We start from the raw sequence: 17,394 nt of genomic DNA on the forward strand, positions 1-17,394 counted from the left end.
GCTTAAATTGACCAGTTTTGGTTTCTTTAGATTTGTTTCATGGGAGGTCTTCACAGCAGCAACCCCCCCCCCCCCTTTTTTCCATTTTGTGGGGATGTATTGTCAAGTGTGTCAAATTGAGACAGGAACAACATTGTTAAAAGTACATAAAATGTGTTTATTTTGTCATGTTTTACTTAGCATTGTAAATCTGTTTTCAAATAGAAAGCATTCTATACAGCATCAGGCAGGAAATGTCTCACTTTACACATTTGCTGTCTCTTTTGACAAATAGAGGGAAGAGGCGTGTTTGGTCACGCTAGCACGCTCTGGTAGTCTGGTGAATACATTTTTATATTTAGTGCAGTTATTGCATTACAGAGCAACCATCCCAAAAAAAAGTAGTGCAATTTTTTTTGTATGTACTCACACAAAGAGGAAGTCCAGATGCACTATAAGGCGTTTAAAGTTTGTCAATGTTAGGCTTAGTATTGCATACAGAATAAGACACAGGAAATTAAATTATAACCCTTGTAAAAATTGTGCTTCATAAATTGAAAAACCTCAACTGCTTTGCCAGTTGCTAAATTGGTCCGCTTTGAAATACATACTTGCCAAAATATGAAAAATAGCAAATTGACGAACTAAGACATGCAGGGCTTTAATAATTCACTCTTATCACGGATTAAAACGTCATAAGCCTTATGTAGGACAATTTTTAGTGAGGAACTTTCAAAAGTGCATCAAGCAGTATCGGTTCAATATTGCGGAAAAACATCCCCAATATTAAGGTTTGTGGAAAAATAAAGTGATGCATTTACTAACCGCAGTGGGAGGAGTGAATAGCCCCATAGAAAAGACTATCACTACAAGACAACGAGAGAGTCAGAATCAATGCATTACTAAAATACTTACTGTAAAAAGAAACAATCAGGTTTCATGCAACACTTGCATAGTTTTTTTTCAATCATGCTGATTTTTTTTTCTCTTCAAAATATACAGAACACTAGATAGAGATACGTGTGAGACATGGAAGCAGTAAACCAGTAATTCTTACAGCAGGCTGTGACAGTGACGACCCTGTATGTGAACAGAAGCGGGCCGCTGCGCATCAGCATTGAGTCCAACTCATCGGCTCATGGACTAAAAATGGCGCAGGAACAGAATGACACTGTGTCACAGGTGCTACGAGTCCTTCAGGAGCTCGACACATTTGTCACGGGGAAAGCTGAGAGTGACTAAGTGTAGGACTTACACCTGAGGATCTGCCTCGAAACCAACTGTAAAACTGCAGTACACAAAACAGACAGAGATGTGCAAGGAGAGGGGGTGAAGTTTGGAAACTGTGCTATGCTACAATCAGTAACGTGCTACAATCAGATTACAGGGCGGTGGTTTGGGTCCGAGACACTGTGATGGTGCTAAAAGGTGCAAAAAGGCATGCGAGCTTACATTCTCTGAAGCCTGGACTTGAAGAGCAGCTGCAGCTGTGCAGCGTGTGCTTGAGAGATGGGAATGATTCAATGTAACAAGCAGGTTTGGCAAATAATTTATCCCTTGCAAGACAACATTCGCTCCTGTAGTGGTGCTTACATTCTCTGTGCCCGTTGTGTAAGTTTGAGAGGCGCTGGGAGAGTGATTGTGCAACAGCAAAGACGAGTCAGGCTCAGAACACACTGTACTGGAGGTGATACTGACACTGTACTGCAGCTTCATACCGCTTCCTTAAACTGTGACACACAAACTGTGTGTGTGTGTGTGTGTGTGTGTGTGTGTCTTGGCAAAGTTGCTGGCCATCTTCAGGGAGGCACACGCAACCCCCCTCTCAAATTTCTTTAAAACAAGTAACAAAATCCAACAAACAAAAAAATACTAGCAATGAAACGAAACCAGGTGCCCATTCAGTATATACATTGTAATCAAATGCATTACTATTCCTCATACATGGATTCAGCAGTAGACATTCCTACATTAGTTTTTCCTTAAAGGTCATTCAGTTCCTGTTCTTACATTAATGTGCAAATATTCTTGAAATAATGATACTCTCACATGCAGTTGGAAAGATAGATAAAGAAAGTCTTAGCAATTTAAGGCCAGTATATGAGACATCCTACAATAGAGAAACTTTAGGCAAAGCAGCTAAAGTTTGAGTTTGCGTACAGCTTTCCATTGAGGTGAGTAGCCCTGTTGACCTTTATCTGAATGACTTGACCCTGGAGCGGTCAGTACACTTTAGATTATCACTGGGAGACTGGAAGAGAGGATGGGCAGCTGCTTGTTTTTTATCTCACTTGCTTTTTGGGAATGTTTGACAGTCAGTGCGTGGGGAGGGGCCACAGGGAGGGGGGCCTTGTTGCTTAGTAGGTGTCTCGGGGCCACGGACGGCTGCGTTGGCGGTTGTTCCTCTGGTTGTGTCCTTGCTGAGCTTCGTGTTGGAGCAGCCTGTCCTGTGCCTCGTGCCCATTGGCACTGTGGGCATTGCCTGTGTGCCCACGATGAGGCGGGTACATGTCCCTGTATGAGCGAGCGTGGCAGGGGGAATCACGCTCCTCCTCTTCCTCCTCCTCCTCCTCTTCCTCACCACCCCTGTGGCACGGGCTCCCCCTCTGCTCGCGAGACAAGTCGCTGGCCTCGTCCGATGGCATGAGACTGTCCTGCTCCAAGGGGGAGTTGGCCTCCTCGCCTGCCTCCTCCTCCTCGTCACCCTCCAAGCCCCCCGCCTCCTGAGGCTGCACCTGCTCCTGGTGGAATGGCCATAGAGGAAATGCACAAACAAACTAAGTTGGAGTTAAGAGCAGGCCCCCAAATGAGCGAAAGAATCAAAATCAACAAGCTCTGTACTTTTTTACCAGCAGTTCCTGTGCCACAGTTCGTTTACATACAAGCGGCAAAAGGTTCAAATCCAGCGTAACCCATTCAATCCTGAAGTTTTCCCATACATGAAAATATCAGAAGCATGTGCTAATTAAAGCCCTATGAGCTAGAGATAAGGTTAAGGATTCTGAATTAAGTAATGAAATAAATTAGATTTTTATTATCATTATTATTGATATAGCAACATGTCTTCAGTATACAGGCCTCACCATTTCAAAACTATAAATAGAACTGTATGCGTAATAACTATTGTTCTATGATCACATTTAGCACAAATGAATAAATGCAAATGCATGTCAATACTAAACAGCAATTGACAATGACAATGCACACTAAATGTATCATTGAGTTCATTTCATGTCAATATTTTCTGCAAATACAACTTTTTTAAAACCTCATAGCTGAAAATATTTTTTAGGTTTACTGTTGCCTTGGGATTTAATGGGTTAAGATAACGTCCACATGCTTTGCTGAATTGACTGATTTCAAGAATTGTTCTTCTTGTACTCAAAGAAAACTCTTCTTAACATGGTTAAGATTAACAAAATAAAATTCACATTTACATGTGTTTCACAATATACTCATTACATTTCCGAATCACTTCACTGTCAACAAGACTTGCACTAATATACGGGAGCAGCACCCCCCACTCTGCAGATCAGGTCCTATTGTTCAATAACAAAAATGCATGGGACTGATGATGACTGATGCTTGACATGCAGCAGTGTTGGTCGGATCTATAGATACTACAGGCACTGAACCAAACAGCTACAGGTAGATGGATGCAAAGGGCTTTACCCTACAACATAAAATGTGATTGTGCAGATGTCATGATCTCAGTTTATAGTTGTGTAAATGTGCATTTTATTCTTATAATTTGGTTATTTAATCTGTGACAATATGTCTGTAATTAGCATTTTCACTTAATGTGCCAGCGTGAGTGAGTGGGGGAACCATTCACAAGGCAGGCTTGGAAAAGGACCATGTAGAGGGAAAACAATGGTTACAAGGGTTTCACATTTTACACAGTCGTTTTAAAATTTCACAATGCGCGTGATGCTCTGGGTGGCATTAAACTGAGGTTCACCTGAGACCATCAACTACAAAAAGGTGCAAACATAAATGTTAAAATGTTATATTTGCCGTGGTTAGATCTGAATGAATATAATCCAATTCATTCACCGTCTCAGTTGCCATGTGACGTTTAGGTGCCAGGAGGTGCATAAGAGAGATGAGAGTGCAAATATAGTGTGTCATATTTAATACATATATAAACATAAAACCCTACTACTCACCCCATTTTGCAAGCGATCATTCAATTAATTCCTGTGTTTCAGAAAACTGCAAAGATGTTAAGCATGGATGAGTGAGAAGACAGACAAGACAGTGATAGTCTGAGATGGGCAGAGCTGGTAAGGACACTGACAACGCACAAAATGTCTTATAACGGTATTTATGCTGAGAAAACAAGCTCTCTCCCGTGAGCCGGTGAAGACGCCCACCTGTAGGCTGGAGATGGCTGACGGAGCGGTCATCAGGCTCTGCTCCAATAAGGGGTTGAGAGGGGTGTTCCCTGGGAGGTGAGTGGCACGCCAGTAGACCTCCAGGTATTCGGCCAAGTGCTCACAAGCATCCTCCAGCTGGTTCTCATCCAGAATGACATCAAACATATCCTGCACGGGAGAAAAAACGGATCTCACATTTTGCCATGTACTGACGAACTGCCACCATCAAATCTACTCCAGTGCATTTATGCCGTAACCATTGAAGTACGACCAAGGGCAAGCTTCCTCTTTTCGCCTCATAAATGAGTCATATACAGTAAAATGCACAGACAGGCTGATTAGGAGAGAACAGGCTTTGCGGGAGTGGAAAGAAATGGACCCTGAGCCTCCACTCACAGGGGGACACTGAGAGAGTTTGTCTGCAGCCATCATCTGCACATTCAGGTGCTTGCTCTGAGACTTTCCTCTAGACTTGATCAGCCTCTGGAGCACCTGAGAGACAAGTAACAGAAACGACATTGAACGACAACGCAGCCTGAGGCCAACAGTTTTCTGCCATGTGAACTACTATACCTTTGGTGAGGAAACTTTAACATAGACAACGATGGGTGCTAGGGAGGTCTTAGCAAGCTGCGTCGGGTGGTTAATGGTGTCTGCATCCAGAACCACTAGCTGCAGGGTTTTGGCAAGCTCAAATATCCTCTCAATCTCACTCTGAACCTCCGCTGCACAGACAAGACAAATGTCATTAATAAACAATATTCTGCATGTCATCACACATCTCCAAACACCTAAAAGCTATGAAAAGATTCTGTAGAACTACCTAAACTGGAGCGAGTGTTGGATCTCTCCATTATGGGTCTTTTGTTGAGGACGGATCTCTTGGCTAAGGACAGGTCGGCAGTTACACGGGTGATTGAGATTCTGTGAAGAAAGTCCCAGAACACGCTGAAAACAGCTGCGTGAAGGTAAAAGAGTATATGAATGAACACAACTGACGCGCTCACCTTCCTTCAAACCTGTGCTTTAGAAAGTCAAAAAGTGCTTTCTGCATCATGTCCGTCACCTTTGAGAGAATATGCAGAGTATAAATGCCATCACTGACGTCACTATAATTGCAGTTTACAACTAAGAATGGCATCAACCAAATACAATTCTCAAGCTTCCTGTAATTTTTAACATTACTTCGAAGAACTAAATCAGCACAAATAGCAGTGGGAGCAGCATGAGACAGCACATTGGAAGTGATGTGGGGAGAGACTGACCTCGTAGCCCTTCAGTGAAGGTCCCACAAGGACCACCGGCCTCATAGACGGAACCACGTCGTAGGGAGGGACATGTTCCTGTCACACGTAGGGGTGAGGAAGGGGGAACAGACAGAACAGAGGATCGGCTTGGTTTATTGTGAAAGCCATTGTTTAGAAGTTATTCCTTTCTATACATTTTTTTATAATCTTCACTTCTTTTGAGCAAACTGATATTAATGTCTTTTAGGACGTTCCCAGGCGCAGATACTCACGTACCTGTTTTTGCTTCTGTTTAGCTTGTGAAAAGAAGAATGTCCAACGTCAAAGCATGGAAAAAGAAACAACTGAAGCTGGTTTCTTCTCCAGCGCCAAGGCTTGAAGTACTTACTTTCACCTGCAGATGGCGGTGTGGTCCTCCAGCTCCCAGTGACCATGTCGCCTAAACTGGAGGAGTTACCTCCTGTTTTCCTGCAACAACAGAACACACACATCACACTTACACAGTGGAAACAAATCATATTAGAAACACAACGCTCCAGTACTTTCATGTACAAATCTACCTTTGCTTCTGCTCCTGTTTGAGCCTCATGGCCTCCAGGCGCAGTGGGCTGGGGATGAAGGTGATGTCTGCACCCTCCTTCACTAGCCGGCCGATCCACCAGTCATTGTTGTACTTCTGTTACCATTAATGCAGGGGGAGAACAGTGGTACACACACCAGTTTGTTTTTAACCTAACAAAGTGGTCATTTTTTTCTAGCAGCATGTGATGACTCACTTCTTTGATGTGCAGAAAGTCTTTGGCATCAAAGTTGACTGCAGCTCCTTGGACAGGGCAGTCTTCATCCAGAGCTCCGCAGTAACTCACATTGGTCTTTACTGCAAACGCTACAGCTTTAGACTGAACAACAACAAACAACAAACTGCTCACAAACTTGGAATTAAACCAAACACCCTGTTCACACCTGCAACATAAACATGTATTGATAGATTTACTGATACATTTCTACTAAATGCTAAATGCTAATGCACTTTATTTTTAATAAGCTCCCACCTGCTAATTAGAAATAGGTCTCTACACCTGTGCTGTGGATTCTGGTATCAAGTCACAAAGAGAAAATATTGTAGATCGTGAATGGTCGAGCCACTGTGCTTTGACTTGAGTGCTGAAAGCGTTGTTTCAGCACATTTTGTGGGCAGTAGAGGGACGTGTTCTTTCTCTGTTCGGCTGAAGCTACAGTACGTACAGTAGCAGCGTGAGTCAGTGGATGACGTACCTTGGCTCTGTCGAGCTGCAGCTGGGCCTGGCGCTCGGCTTCACGCCGATACGCCTCGCGGTCCTCCTCTGCTGACAGGTCTGAATCCGACGGTCTACTGGTGTACGAATCAGCTGACCCCTGTTAGGAGGTGGATACCAGCAGATACTGTACATGTGGGTTCATCATTTGTTATTCCAAGAGATGCGAGTCAGACATCTGTATCTACTGCTGCATTTACTTTGGATTCCATTTGTTCTGTTTTGCAGCCGGCCTGTGTGCAGGTGTGTGTCTGAGCTCATGAAGCAAATTCATATGTGAGCCTATCTCTGGCTCAGTGTGCTGCTCTCCCACACCAGCCATCTTCTAGTAAACCAAATATAGCACAAAGGAGGCAATTGCTTCCTCTTCTCTGCTTGGCCCCAATGCATTCCATCATCCCCCACAGTGCAGCACATATACAGTACATCCTTTATTCCCTCGGTTATCCTCCAAGGACAGCTCCTCATTAGCACAATATATGATGGCTATCATTTTTCATTGTAAGCGCTTTGAGGACACATCCCAGAGGTGCCTAACACGCTGCGCTGAAAGCGACAGATAAAGTAAAGAAAGCAAGACGTTTTAGGAAAAGTAAAAAGGTCAAAGCCCATAAGTCTGTGTTTTAAAAAAATGACAGTATTATACAGCGTAGACAAAATAAGTACAAAAGGTAATTATAGTTAACTAGCAAGTTTTCTGGCTTCTTGTGTTGGAAACTCAAACAAATTAGTACTTTAATACACTGATGCTAGGTTTAAAATTGACTTGTGTGTGCTCCACTTCAGATGCTCAGATGAACCAAAAAACGTACTTTCCTAACTTTGAAGGTCTGTTTGAGGGTTAAAATGTGATTTTAGGGCTAAGGTTAGAATTGAGTTTTGGGTCAGATTAAAGCAAAGGTTAGACGTCTAACGTGCCTTTAGTTGTGATTCTTAGGGTGTGTGTGTGTGTGTGTGTGTGTGTGTGTGTGTGTGTGTGTGTGTGTGTGTGTGTGTGTGTGTGTATGTGTGTGTGTGCGTGTGTGTGTGTTCCTCAATATTTGGCAGTTTTTTGGCTTCGCTAAAGCAAAACTGCAGCAAAAACGAGAGAGAAGAGAAAAAGTCGAGACAGGAGACAAACAAGATATAAAGAAAACCCAAGAAGTGAATGATAAGGACACAGGCATGAAAATGCTCCAGTTGTCATTTCAATGGTAGCTGCAGGGTCCATAAGAACATAAATATGTGCTGCGATGATCATGCTGATTCTTGCTGATGAGCAAAATATTAAATAACAAACAAAGAAAAACAGCTCATGATACAGTTTTCTCTTTGGCTTTTCTTGACTCCACAGTGCAGTGACTTAGTCCTGGTCATCTATCTTCTAGCCAACATGTGCAAACAGATCCTCTGGAGGACCAATTAGCAGCAGCACAATAAAAGAAATTCAAGCTCAAAATACCAAAAAGATTTGCCCAAGCATAAAAACAACCCCCATCTTTGCCTTCTCTATACAATTCACAACGCATACATCTGATCCAAAATAAATCTGAATCTACAGTACCACTTCAAGCCCCAGAGAAACAGCAGACGGACACCTCTTCTCCTTTCTTTGTGTGTGTGTGTGTGTGCGTGTCTATGTTAGATAACTAGATCTGATTTTTTAGCAGCTCTGCAAGGCAACACTGCACCAGTGCCAGAGCAGCATCAGGAGAAAAAAGGAGGGTGAGGAAAGCCAGAAAGAAACAGAGAGAGAGAGGAAAGGGGAGGAGGGGTGATTACTGTTGCCAAGATATCATGAAAAGAGAAAGATGTTTACAAGGATGGAGAGTGACTGGTGGACGGTTGGAGAGAGGAGAGGGGTGCAAGCGATTTATATGATGGGCTAATGTGAAGCTATCTCAGGGGGAAGATGAGATTAGAACATAATAAAATGCGACAAAGGAGCGGACTGAGAGCCAAAGACCCGCTCTCATCGTAGACAGAGGGAACGCAGCACAGCAAAGGTGTAAACAGCAAGCTGTTTAATGATGTTAAAAGCAGAGTGCTTCTTTGGCTCACGATGGTGGACGACCATTAATGTCTGGACATGAGACTGTGCGATCACCGTGCCCTGGACTGTCACATGCTTTAGGGGAGCAGTGGCAGCTCCAGAGAACAGATGATGTTGCAGGTGAGGCTAAGCTGCAATGCAGAGTGCAACAACGAGCGTGTTCATTTTTATTGTCTCGTCTGAGGACGTCTTGCTGCTAGCGTCCCCACCTCAAGGCTAAATTTAGGTCGGCTCCTTCCTATTCTGCTTCTGTGATTATTCTTCACACACCGCAACACTGATGGCCCCAGCTCCACAGGGAGGGGCTGCGAGGAAAGTGTGTCACACTGCTAGTCGCGTGCTCGAGAGGACTGATCATCCACAGTGTTGGGACAAGAGAAGCAGAGAATAACTACAGTAAACTCATTCTACCAGGATTTATCGATTATTCATTATTCAGTGGCTCAGTCCGTACACTGTACATCATTAACACGATTCATAAAAACCACATTCAAATTGATTGGAATTAAATTTGGATGTAATGAATCAACGTTGTGTGGCCTTTATCTATTCTGTAGCTATTAAATGAAACAAACGTGATGATATGACACTGACAAACTCCTGATGCTGTAAACCTTTGGTGGGTGAGTGCTTTTCATTTGGATGGATTTGTTTTGAGACCTGCACTAGTGTCTGTCTGCAGCCCAGCGCCGGCATCTTATCACTTTATACACTGCAGTTCATAACATGGGTGTGAGCTACACGATTATTATTATGATTATCATGTGACATATAGCGACATACATTCTCACGTTAAAGAACTTCTGGTATTCACAGTTCATGAATGTGAATGTGTGTCCTTTAGTATTTAAATTTATGATGTTCTCTCTCCATTTAACGCTGTTTTGGTCTCCACCAGCTGCTGAGGATATGTGGCACATCAGCTTTTAAATGACTCACTATGTTGTTAGACAGACAGCTTGTTTGTACAGTGAACTACATGTTCCCTGCAGATCATTGTCTGCTGTAACAGTGACTGCAGGTAAATACCAGAATCTGAATGAACGAATAGCAGGAAAATCAGAACTCTACTACATGCCTTAAGACTGGATGGAGGAAAAGTTAAACATGCATCTTTTGTGGTAAATTAAATAATGCAAAATCAGTGCATTATTTGAAATAATGCAAAATTCAAGAGGTGCTTGCTAATGCAAAATTTCCCTTGCTTTTCTTACAGGAATGAAATTGTGCACAACATATTTTCCAGGGGACTAAAAGGCAAAGAGATGTGTCAAAGTCTAGACCAGACACGTCAAAAGCATGAAGAGGACACAAAAAAGAAAACACGTTTAGGAACGGTAGACACGAAAGCTTTGCCGGAGAGACGAGCGAAGGTGAGGAAGGAGGAAGAAGGAAAACAGGGCGGCTACGATGCATGAAAAGCCCACAGCAGGAAAAGAGTTTCAGACATGGAGGAGACGAAGCCAGCTGTGCTAGTTGTGCACTTACTCTTTTAATGCGATGATGCAGTGGCTGCCGGTCCCTCCCGCTTCATACAGCACATACTGTACACACACACACACACACACACTCACACACACTGCACTGTGTCCCAGTCCCAAACCAGGGACGACCTGCACTGGAGCCGACGCTGGCAACACCTTCTTTCCTATTCTTATCCCAGCTCATCCTATCACAACACGCGCACCAACAAACAAGCAACGCAGCGTACGCACCACTTGATCAAGCCTCTTTAAAATTCACATCAAATCCGTGCACAGTTAGAGGAGCATTCAAAGTGGCGGCTGCTCTGGGAATCATACACTTCAGCATCTTTTAAAGCCTCGTGTTGAACAATTAATGTGGACATGCACACGTATGGCAGCATACTGTTTATTGTATACTGCTGCAGAAATGAGTCATACTCCATCGCTCCTCCACAGACACCCCACCCCATCACAGACAAGGAACTATCTTCTCGCTTTCAGAAATCAAAAAGCGTGTATGAACAACAAAGCCACCAGTCACATTGCCAGAGGTCTCCAAAATGAGAATCATGAATATTTTAGATGTTGCAATATTCGGGAGATTGTCATTAGGCCCCCACCGCCCCTCGACCAGGATAACTAATGTTCCCACTAAGGGAAAACGTCTGCTCAGCCCCTTTTCTAACTAACACCTCCTGGTTACACTGCTCCTGAAATTCAGGCTTGCAGGGGTCAGACTTCTTCTGGTCAAAGTGGTTCTAAGTGAGGTTCTCACAACATTCTTGAGAAGCACAACACATGAACCCCATCTGTAAAACTGTGTCTGCAGGCTAATCGTTAAAAACAACATTGCTCTAAACGGTAATAGAGATTTTTTCCCCATTCGTCCTCTGATTATTAAAGGTTTTTCTTTTATTGTATCTCCATTTCTCCACATTCTATCTTTAATAATTTGTTGGATGATATTCCCAGTTTAATGCTGGAAGTAGTTTGCTTCTTGTTGTCAGACAAATAAACAGCTTGACATACTTGTATGCATAAACAGTAACACCAATCTTTCCCAACATCAGTACACTGTCCATTCTGATGCCATAATCACATCCCTTCTGATCACAACAGCTCACTTTATACAGTGACACCCATTTTATTCCAACACATCTTCAGACATAGCTGAAAGTAGCAGCAGAATAAATGATAAAATGTATATATATTCCTTATTCTACTCCACCAAGCCAGAATCACACAGATCCTTTTAAATAACACCAAGACGTATTCACATGTTTGACCGGAAAACATTAATTAAAAGCTGAGCTGTGTTGGGAATTTTCACTTCCAAGCATTTTGCTGCCCTCTACTGAGAAAGTTAACAACCTGAGCAGACGGCTGAGGATGCAGAGCAGGTTAACAGAACCCTTGTACATGCAGAGCAGAACTTGGATTGGCTACCAACAGACTACAGCCTTAAAGAGCGCTTTAACCCTTTATCCGCAGCAGTGTGGTTCATATAATCCTGTCAGTGAGCTACTGTACCCTGCCTGTCACATGTTTTGGTGGCTTTTACCTGCCGTTTGATGAAACTGGATGTTGTGTCAGAAGACGTGCTGCCATCTGAACGTTTGAAACGGCTCTTCCGTTTAGGCAATTTCCTGGGCAGCTGCGATGAAAGAGAGAAAACATGTGAAAGAGAAACGAGACAGGATGAGGAAAAATAATAAATGTCTTTAGGAAAGGCTCGGTTTAGTGCAAAAGATGTGCATGCAAAATCTAATTGTTGGATTTAAACACAATAGAGGAGAAGTGAATAATAGCCTGAATAGATGCGATTTACATAAAAATTGATTCAGAATGATATCAGTAATCAGATTTGCTGGCTCGTTTGGGCTCACACCCTCACTGCATTCGCTGCACACGCTGTACGGCTACAGACACTTCTCCTCAGGCCTCCTGCAATAAGAAAGCCTGGATGTTGCGGTGTGCGCTGGCAGGCCTGTAGATGGAGGCTACAGGTGAGTCAGAGTCACGGTCTGCCTGCACCAATGTAAACAACACAAAGCCCCCTCACGGATGTGTGTGTTGGTACGGATTAAAAACAGGAAACACGTTTTAAATGAATAATACAGCATCAGCACCGAATCCATAAAGGCGTCCGATCTGAATCAGTAAACGAATCAGCGTCCTGCTCTCTCCGTGCGTAAAAGGCACAATAACCACTTTTTAATTGCACCCACTGGCTTTTCATTGATCAAGCATAAATCTGCAGTTTCAAGCCCAGTCAGGAGAAGAATTAAAGAATAGCTCGATGCCAAAAGCGCGACGCCTCAATTGCAACAACAAGTAGCTGGACCATTTCGCCCCGAACGTGTGCGGATTTACCTGAAAATAGTGCGACTGAGAGCCGGTTTCCACAGCAGACAGAGGGTCTACAGGCGATTTGGACATTTTGACTTGCACCATCTATTGAGAGCGCAGGGAGGCAGGATGCACACAGACATGGGTTACCGGAGCAAACGGGGGACGCAAAATGCATCTATATGCAGTGAAAGGCTGCGAGAGGAGCGGCACGCGGGTGCGAAAACACGCAGAAAAGGGTGGGATTGACATTCAAACTCAGCCGGCAGGAAAGACTGCGATGCATCGCGGGATAAAAAGCCAACAAGGAGAAGTAGCGGGGCTGAAATAAAGCGTTAGGACCGACGCGTCGTCACACGAGTAATCGTGCAGGTCCGTACTAAGTGCGCGCTTCTCCCGGGGGTGTGAAGGTTGTTTTACCCGGCGCACAAATCAATGGATGTGGGCAGTAGATACAGATACATTAGACGTTTTCCTTAGGAGTGTTCTTACAAACGCCATACCCGCTCTTTTCTGTGCATAATATTTGCTTTGCAGAGGAAAATTCAAACGCCTGTAACGTGCACAGTCAGATGATGTGAGAGGGTCCAGTAGGGGAGCGTGTTTCGGTCGCCTACCGCTTTATGTTGACCACGGCCGGATTCACTTCCGAGAAGGACGAGGGCAACATTTTGTTTTTGCCCATTAGTTGATTTCTGCAGACTTCTTGTTGAGAAATTTTAGTCATAATCTTGCATTTTTCTTCCTGGCACTAAGTGCCCATGTTTAAGGAGAACATTTTGTGCCATACAAAAACAAAACCACAAACCTGAATATGTTATCATAACCTTTAGGTAATCATGATGACTGAATATTGTCTGACATTTTACATTATATTTTTTTTTGGCATGTGCTCTCCTAGTGTTTTGTAAAACTCAAGGTTCTCACAAGTCCAGAGCAGGTGTTAATGTTACTATAGTATTACAATACTGTTCAGCGTCAGGGGAAACACTGCAACCAGAGATATATTATACTGTATCTAATATGCAATAACTGTATAAGCATTAAGTTGACAACCGACCACACCAAAACTTAGAAGCAATATTTACTTTATAAATATCTCAAATTATTTTTGTAGAGGCTCAGAACCAACGCTTACTGTACTGCGAGCAAGACAGCAGACATTTATCATATTATGTACAGTAAGGATTCAGCATTAAAAGTGGATTACCTTTCCTTGAATAAAAAGCTGGACCCATGGTCTGGTCCTGCGATGGACTGGCGACCTGTCCAGGGTGCACCCCGCCTCCCGCCCATAGCCAGCTGGGATAGGCTCCAGCCCCCCCGCGACCCCATGTACAGGATTAAGCGGTTGAAGATGGATGGATGGACCCATGGTCTGTGGTCAGTGACAAATGATTCTTTGAGTCTTTATTTCCTTTCTCATTGCTTTCTATAAATTGTGATCTTCCAGTTTTTGAAAGCATATTACAACATATCAGTTGTTGTAAGTCCTTTAATGAACAGGGCCTGGTTCACATGCCAGAATACAGCATTTTTCAGTATTGATGAATATGAGAAAGCCTGCATTAAGATGGCTTGTTGTCAGTGAAACCACCAATCTAAAACTGTTGCATCATGGTTCCAGTAAAATAACTGCAACTAGACCAGGCAACAATGAACAGTAACACACCTTCAGTGTGTCTGCCTTCTGTGCCACTTTTCCAAACTTGTTTATTTGTATTTATTATTTGTATTATAAGCAGTGTAAGATACTTGCATCATGTTCAACAGGTGCTACATCCACAGTTTTATGGCCCCTGTCTGGTCTCAAAAAATAATTTTAAACCCTAAATTGTCCTGTTATTTTATATTGTTCCATCAGGTTTTCGTGATAAAGTAAAGAAATGCATAAACATTAACAAAACCTCAAAGAACTACTAATTCATCAGACTGTTAAAGGAATACTTCACCAATGCTAAATTGGGGTTGACCCAAACAATGTCGCGTAATATTGAAGAATGAAGGAACACTCAGCCCCATAATTTCTATGCAGAGAAAGAATCATTTATTTGTCTGTATCGATCCACCAGGGCAGCTGAAGATGACAAAAAAACAGGTCATTCTCAACTGCCCTGGCGGTGCTAGTGCTTCCTGGTTTTCTCTGTACCTGCCCCGGACCATCAGGCTGAGAGGGGGGCCACGCGACAAGGGGGCGGGGTCAGGCGACAGGGGGCGGGGCCAGGCTGCAGGAGTTCAACTGCTCTCTCCACCCTTGTTTATCATCACATAGGCATACAACTCTAATATTTAATGGCCGGAGGACCTGCTCTGGATTACCTAGAATATAAGTAGAATATAAGTTCTACCTTGTATTACTACAGTCTAATATTCGTTGTTCCCTTTACGGGCCAGAGTGAAGCGCAGACGAGTTACCCAACATTACAAGGAGCTGGCGGTTCGGCGGTCCTTGCATCTGGCAAGGACCGGAAACCAGAAACAGAAAAACAGCCTAAACAGAAGGGTTGAATGAGCACTGAGTAAGTAATATAATAGACCTTTTATTGTTTTAGCTGGTGCTGTGAATTGTGTATAAAGTTATTAAATGATGCTGGTTGTGTTCTTACTGTGGGGAGTAGCGTTAGCTTACGTTGCTAACGTAGCTTGTGCATTAGCCTGGCTGGCAGCAACTCTAATACTAATTCAGTAACTAATTTCATCCTTTTCTAGGTACACAAAGACTCTTAGAAGGGACAACCATCTTGTTTTTCCAGCCACTAACAGCAGATGAGGAAAAGAAGAGAGTTGTGGCTAAATGAAGAATCTGTGGCTTTCTAACAACTGTCTGCTTTGATTCGAAATAAAAAGCTGCTAAACAAGTTAGAAATTATGTCCTTATTCAAACACACTGTTATAATATCACATCAAAGCAATGTCTGAACATTTGATTGAGGAGTAACACGTCCACCGGCGGCGGATCAGGTGGGTCCAATCACAGCAGGTTGGGAGACTCAACAGAGCGCAGTGCATTCTGGGTGTTGTAGGATATGGCCATTTTCAGCCGCTACACATATTACTGCCGCTTCTCTCTGTTTTCTCTGGACATAGACCTTTATTTGCATTTGCATTACAAAATTTTTGCACATTTTGGCCAATAAAATGTCCAAGTTTTTATATCACAATTTGCTTTTCATTAGTGAAACATGCATTTAAGAAGCTGAAATACAATGGAAAATAGCCAAGTCATCATAACAAATATGTCGTGATGTTCAGTGTCATAAATAAATGATTCAAATATTGAAATAAGAATATTGGCTAGCTTCAAACCCCTGTGTTTTCTCATCTGAAAAGGCCATTCTGAAGGCCACAGCTGGAGGTACTGGACCGCTGCAGGCACTGCTTCACCGCTAGAGGGAGTGCCTAGTTACTAAAAGTGGGACTGAGAGACTGGTGGTGGGAGAAGAGGCGCGCCTGGGCTGAGGAGAGCTGCGCCAAACCAGATCAAGTTACACAGCATATCAGCAAAAAGGAGAGGAAGTCCCTTTCAAAATAAGAGCGTATACGTCAAGGCTTTCGTGGTGAACCTAACCACCAGTGGAACAATAACTAAAACAGAAAAATTACTGCGTAATGTGAATACTCACTGCAGCTATGTATTTTTAAAAATTCATCATCCTTATCACATTCTTATGTTTGTTAAAGATTTACAATTAGTTAGTAGCTAATGAGCAACAACGTGTAACACTTTGACCAGCATCCTCCTCTCAGCTACAGCATGTAGGTGGTCCACTCTCCCCCCATCACTACCATCAAGTGATTATAGCACCATAAGCAAGAGATATATTAATTATGTTTTTATGTAAAATATTACATTTTGCATAGCTAGTGTGTACAACACTGATGAAGAGGACCTTCACACCTTTTACAAATCGCTGTGTGCTCACTCTGGTTCAAAGGTTATAATAGAAGACGACTTTAGTATTTAACCCAGAGTTGGATAAGCGAAGCACAGCAGTGAACAACAGGAACTGGCAATCGGTCCAGACCTTAAATGGGGGTGTGTGTCTCTGGCTGAAGTGGGATGTGGGAAAAAGTTGATGTGGCCCTGGGTGGGGTCTCTGTGGCTCCTGCAGCGCTCTGTGGGCCGTTGGGCGTGGACCTGTGTGTGGTTTAGGGCATCTGCCCTCCTGTACCTGGGGGTGCGTAGATATCCCGTTACTGGCTTTTTCTTGCTACCCGCTGGACTGGGTCAATTAGTTGTAGTGCTATCAATTTTTTTGCTATAATGTCTGTGGTTTACTATTATACGTTAGTTATAAGTATTAAATATGTACGTGTAATTATATATGTGCATATATTTATATTTCTGAAATTATTTGTACCATAACCATTAACAATAATGTTACTGATTATTCATAATTTAATGCATACATTTTCTTTGATGTATTTTCATTTTGTTTTGGATATTGGTTGTATTATGTTTATGTTATAATTATGTATCTTTTTTGTTCTAACAATATAACAAAATATAATTCTATTATTCGATAGACGTAATAAAATATAATTCCGCAATTATTATAAAAGGTTGTCGATTGGAACACGGGGGTGTTGAATTTTATTTCGGAAAAGAATGACCGGAAAATGTGGTGTCTCTCTTTTCCACGTCTT

At 42.8% G+C, this 17,394-nt stretch overlaps 1 protein-coding gene and 1 long non-coding RNA gene across 6 annotated transcripts; one reads left to right on the plus strand and one right to left on the minus strand.

Annotated features, from left to right (window-relative positions):
* Positions 1–133: 133 nt before the first annotated feature.
* cacnb3a (calcium channel, voltage-dependent, beta 3a) lies at positions 134–13,089 on the minus strand. Of its 5 annotated transcripts, none has more exons than XM_029156077.3 (15): positions 12,772–13,089; positions 11,960–12,052; positions 6,881–7,000; positions 6,382–6,504; positions 6,166–6,281; positions 5,994–6,073; positions 5,882–5,901; positions 5,624–5,701; positions 5,366–5,424; positions 5,182–5,282; positions 4,932–5,083; positions 4,755–4,850; positions 4,356–4,526; positions 4,149–4,194; positions 2,588–2,714 (listed from the first exon to the last, which is right to left on the minus strand). In XM_029156077.3, the coding sequence occupies exons 1-14, from the start codon at positions 12,850–12,852 to the stop codon at positions 4,165–4,167; spliced, it is 1,320 nt and encodes a 439-aa protein (XP_029011910.1). In that variant the 5' UTR covers positions 12,853–13,089; the 3' UTR covers positions 2,588–2,714; positions 4,149–4,164. The 5 variants fall into 5 exon arrangements, with proteins under 5 accessions (XP_029011908.1, XP_029011907.1, XP_029011906.1 ...); XM_055510308.1 differs by having other exon boundaries at positions 2,588–2,720; XM_029156075.3 differs by lacking the exon at positions 4,149–4,194 and having other exon boundaries at positions 134–2,714; positions 12,772–13,088.
* Positions 13,002–15,617, plus strand: LOC114858624 (uncharacterized). Its single transcript, XR_003786409.2, has 4 exons — positions 13,002–13,119; positions 13,976–14,130; positions 15,142–15,266; positions 15,457–15,617. It is a non-coding gene; the product is annotated as an uncharacterized LOC114858624 (long non-coding RNA).
* Positions 15,618–17,394: the final 1,777 nt, after the last annotated feature.

Source organism: Betta splendens, chromosome 7 (genome assembly GCF_900634795.4).
Source record: "Betta splendens chromosome 7, fBetSpl5.4, whole genome shotgun sequence".
Lineage (NCBI taxonomy): Eukaryota > Metazoa > Chordata > Actinopteri > Anabantiformes > Osphronemidae > Betta > Betta splendens.

Coding starts and splice junctions, on each gene's coding strand:
- cacnb3a (XM_029156073.3), bottom strand. CDS start 12,852: ATGGTGCAAGTCAAAATGTCCAAATCGCCTGTAGACCCTCTGTCTGCT. Junction 6,505..6,880: donor TGCAGCTCGACAGAGCCAAG/GTACGTCATCCA, acceptor GTTGTTGTTCAG/TCTAAAGCTGTAGCGTTTGC. Junction 5,425..5,623: donor CTTCACTGAAGGGCTACGAG/GTCAGTCTCTCC, acceptor ATTCTCTCAAAG/GTGACGGACATGATGCAGAA.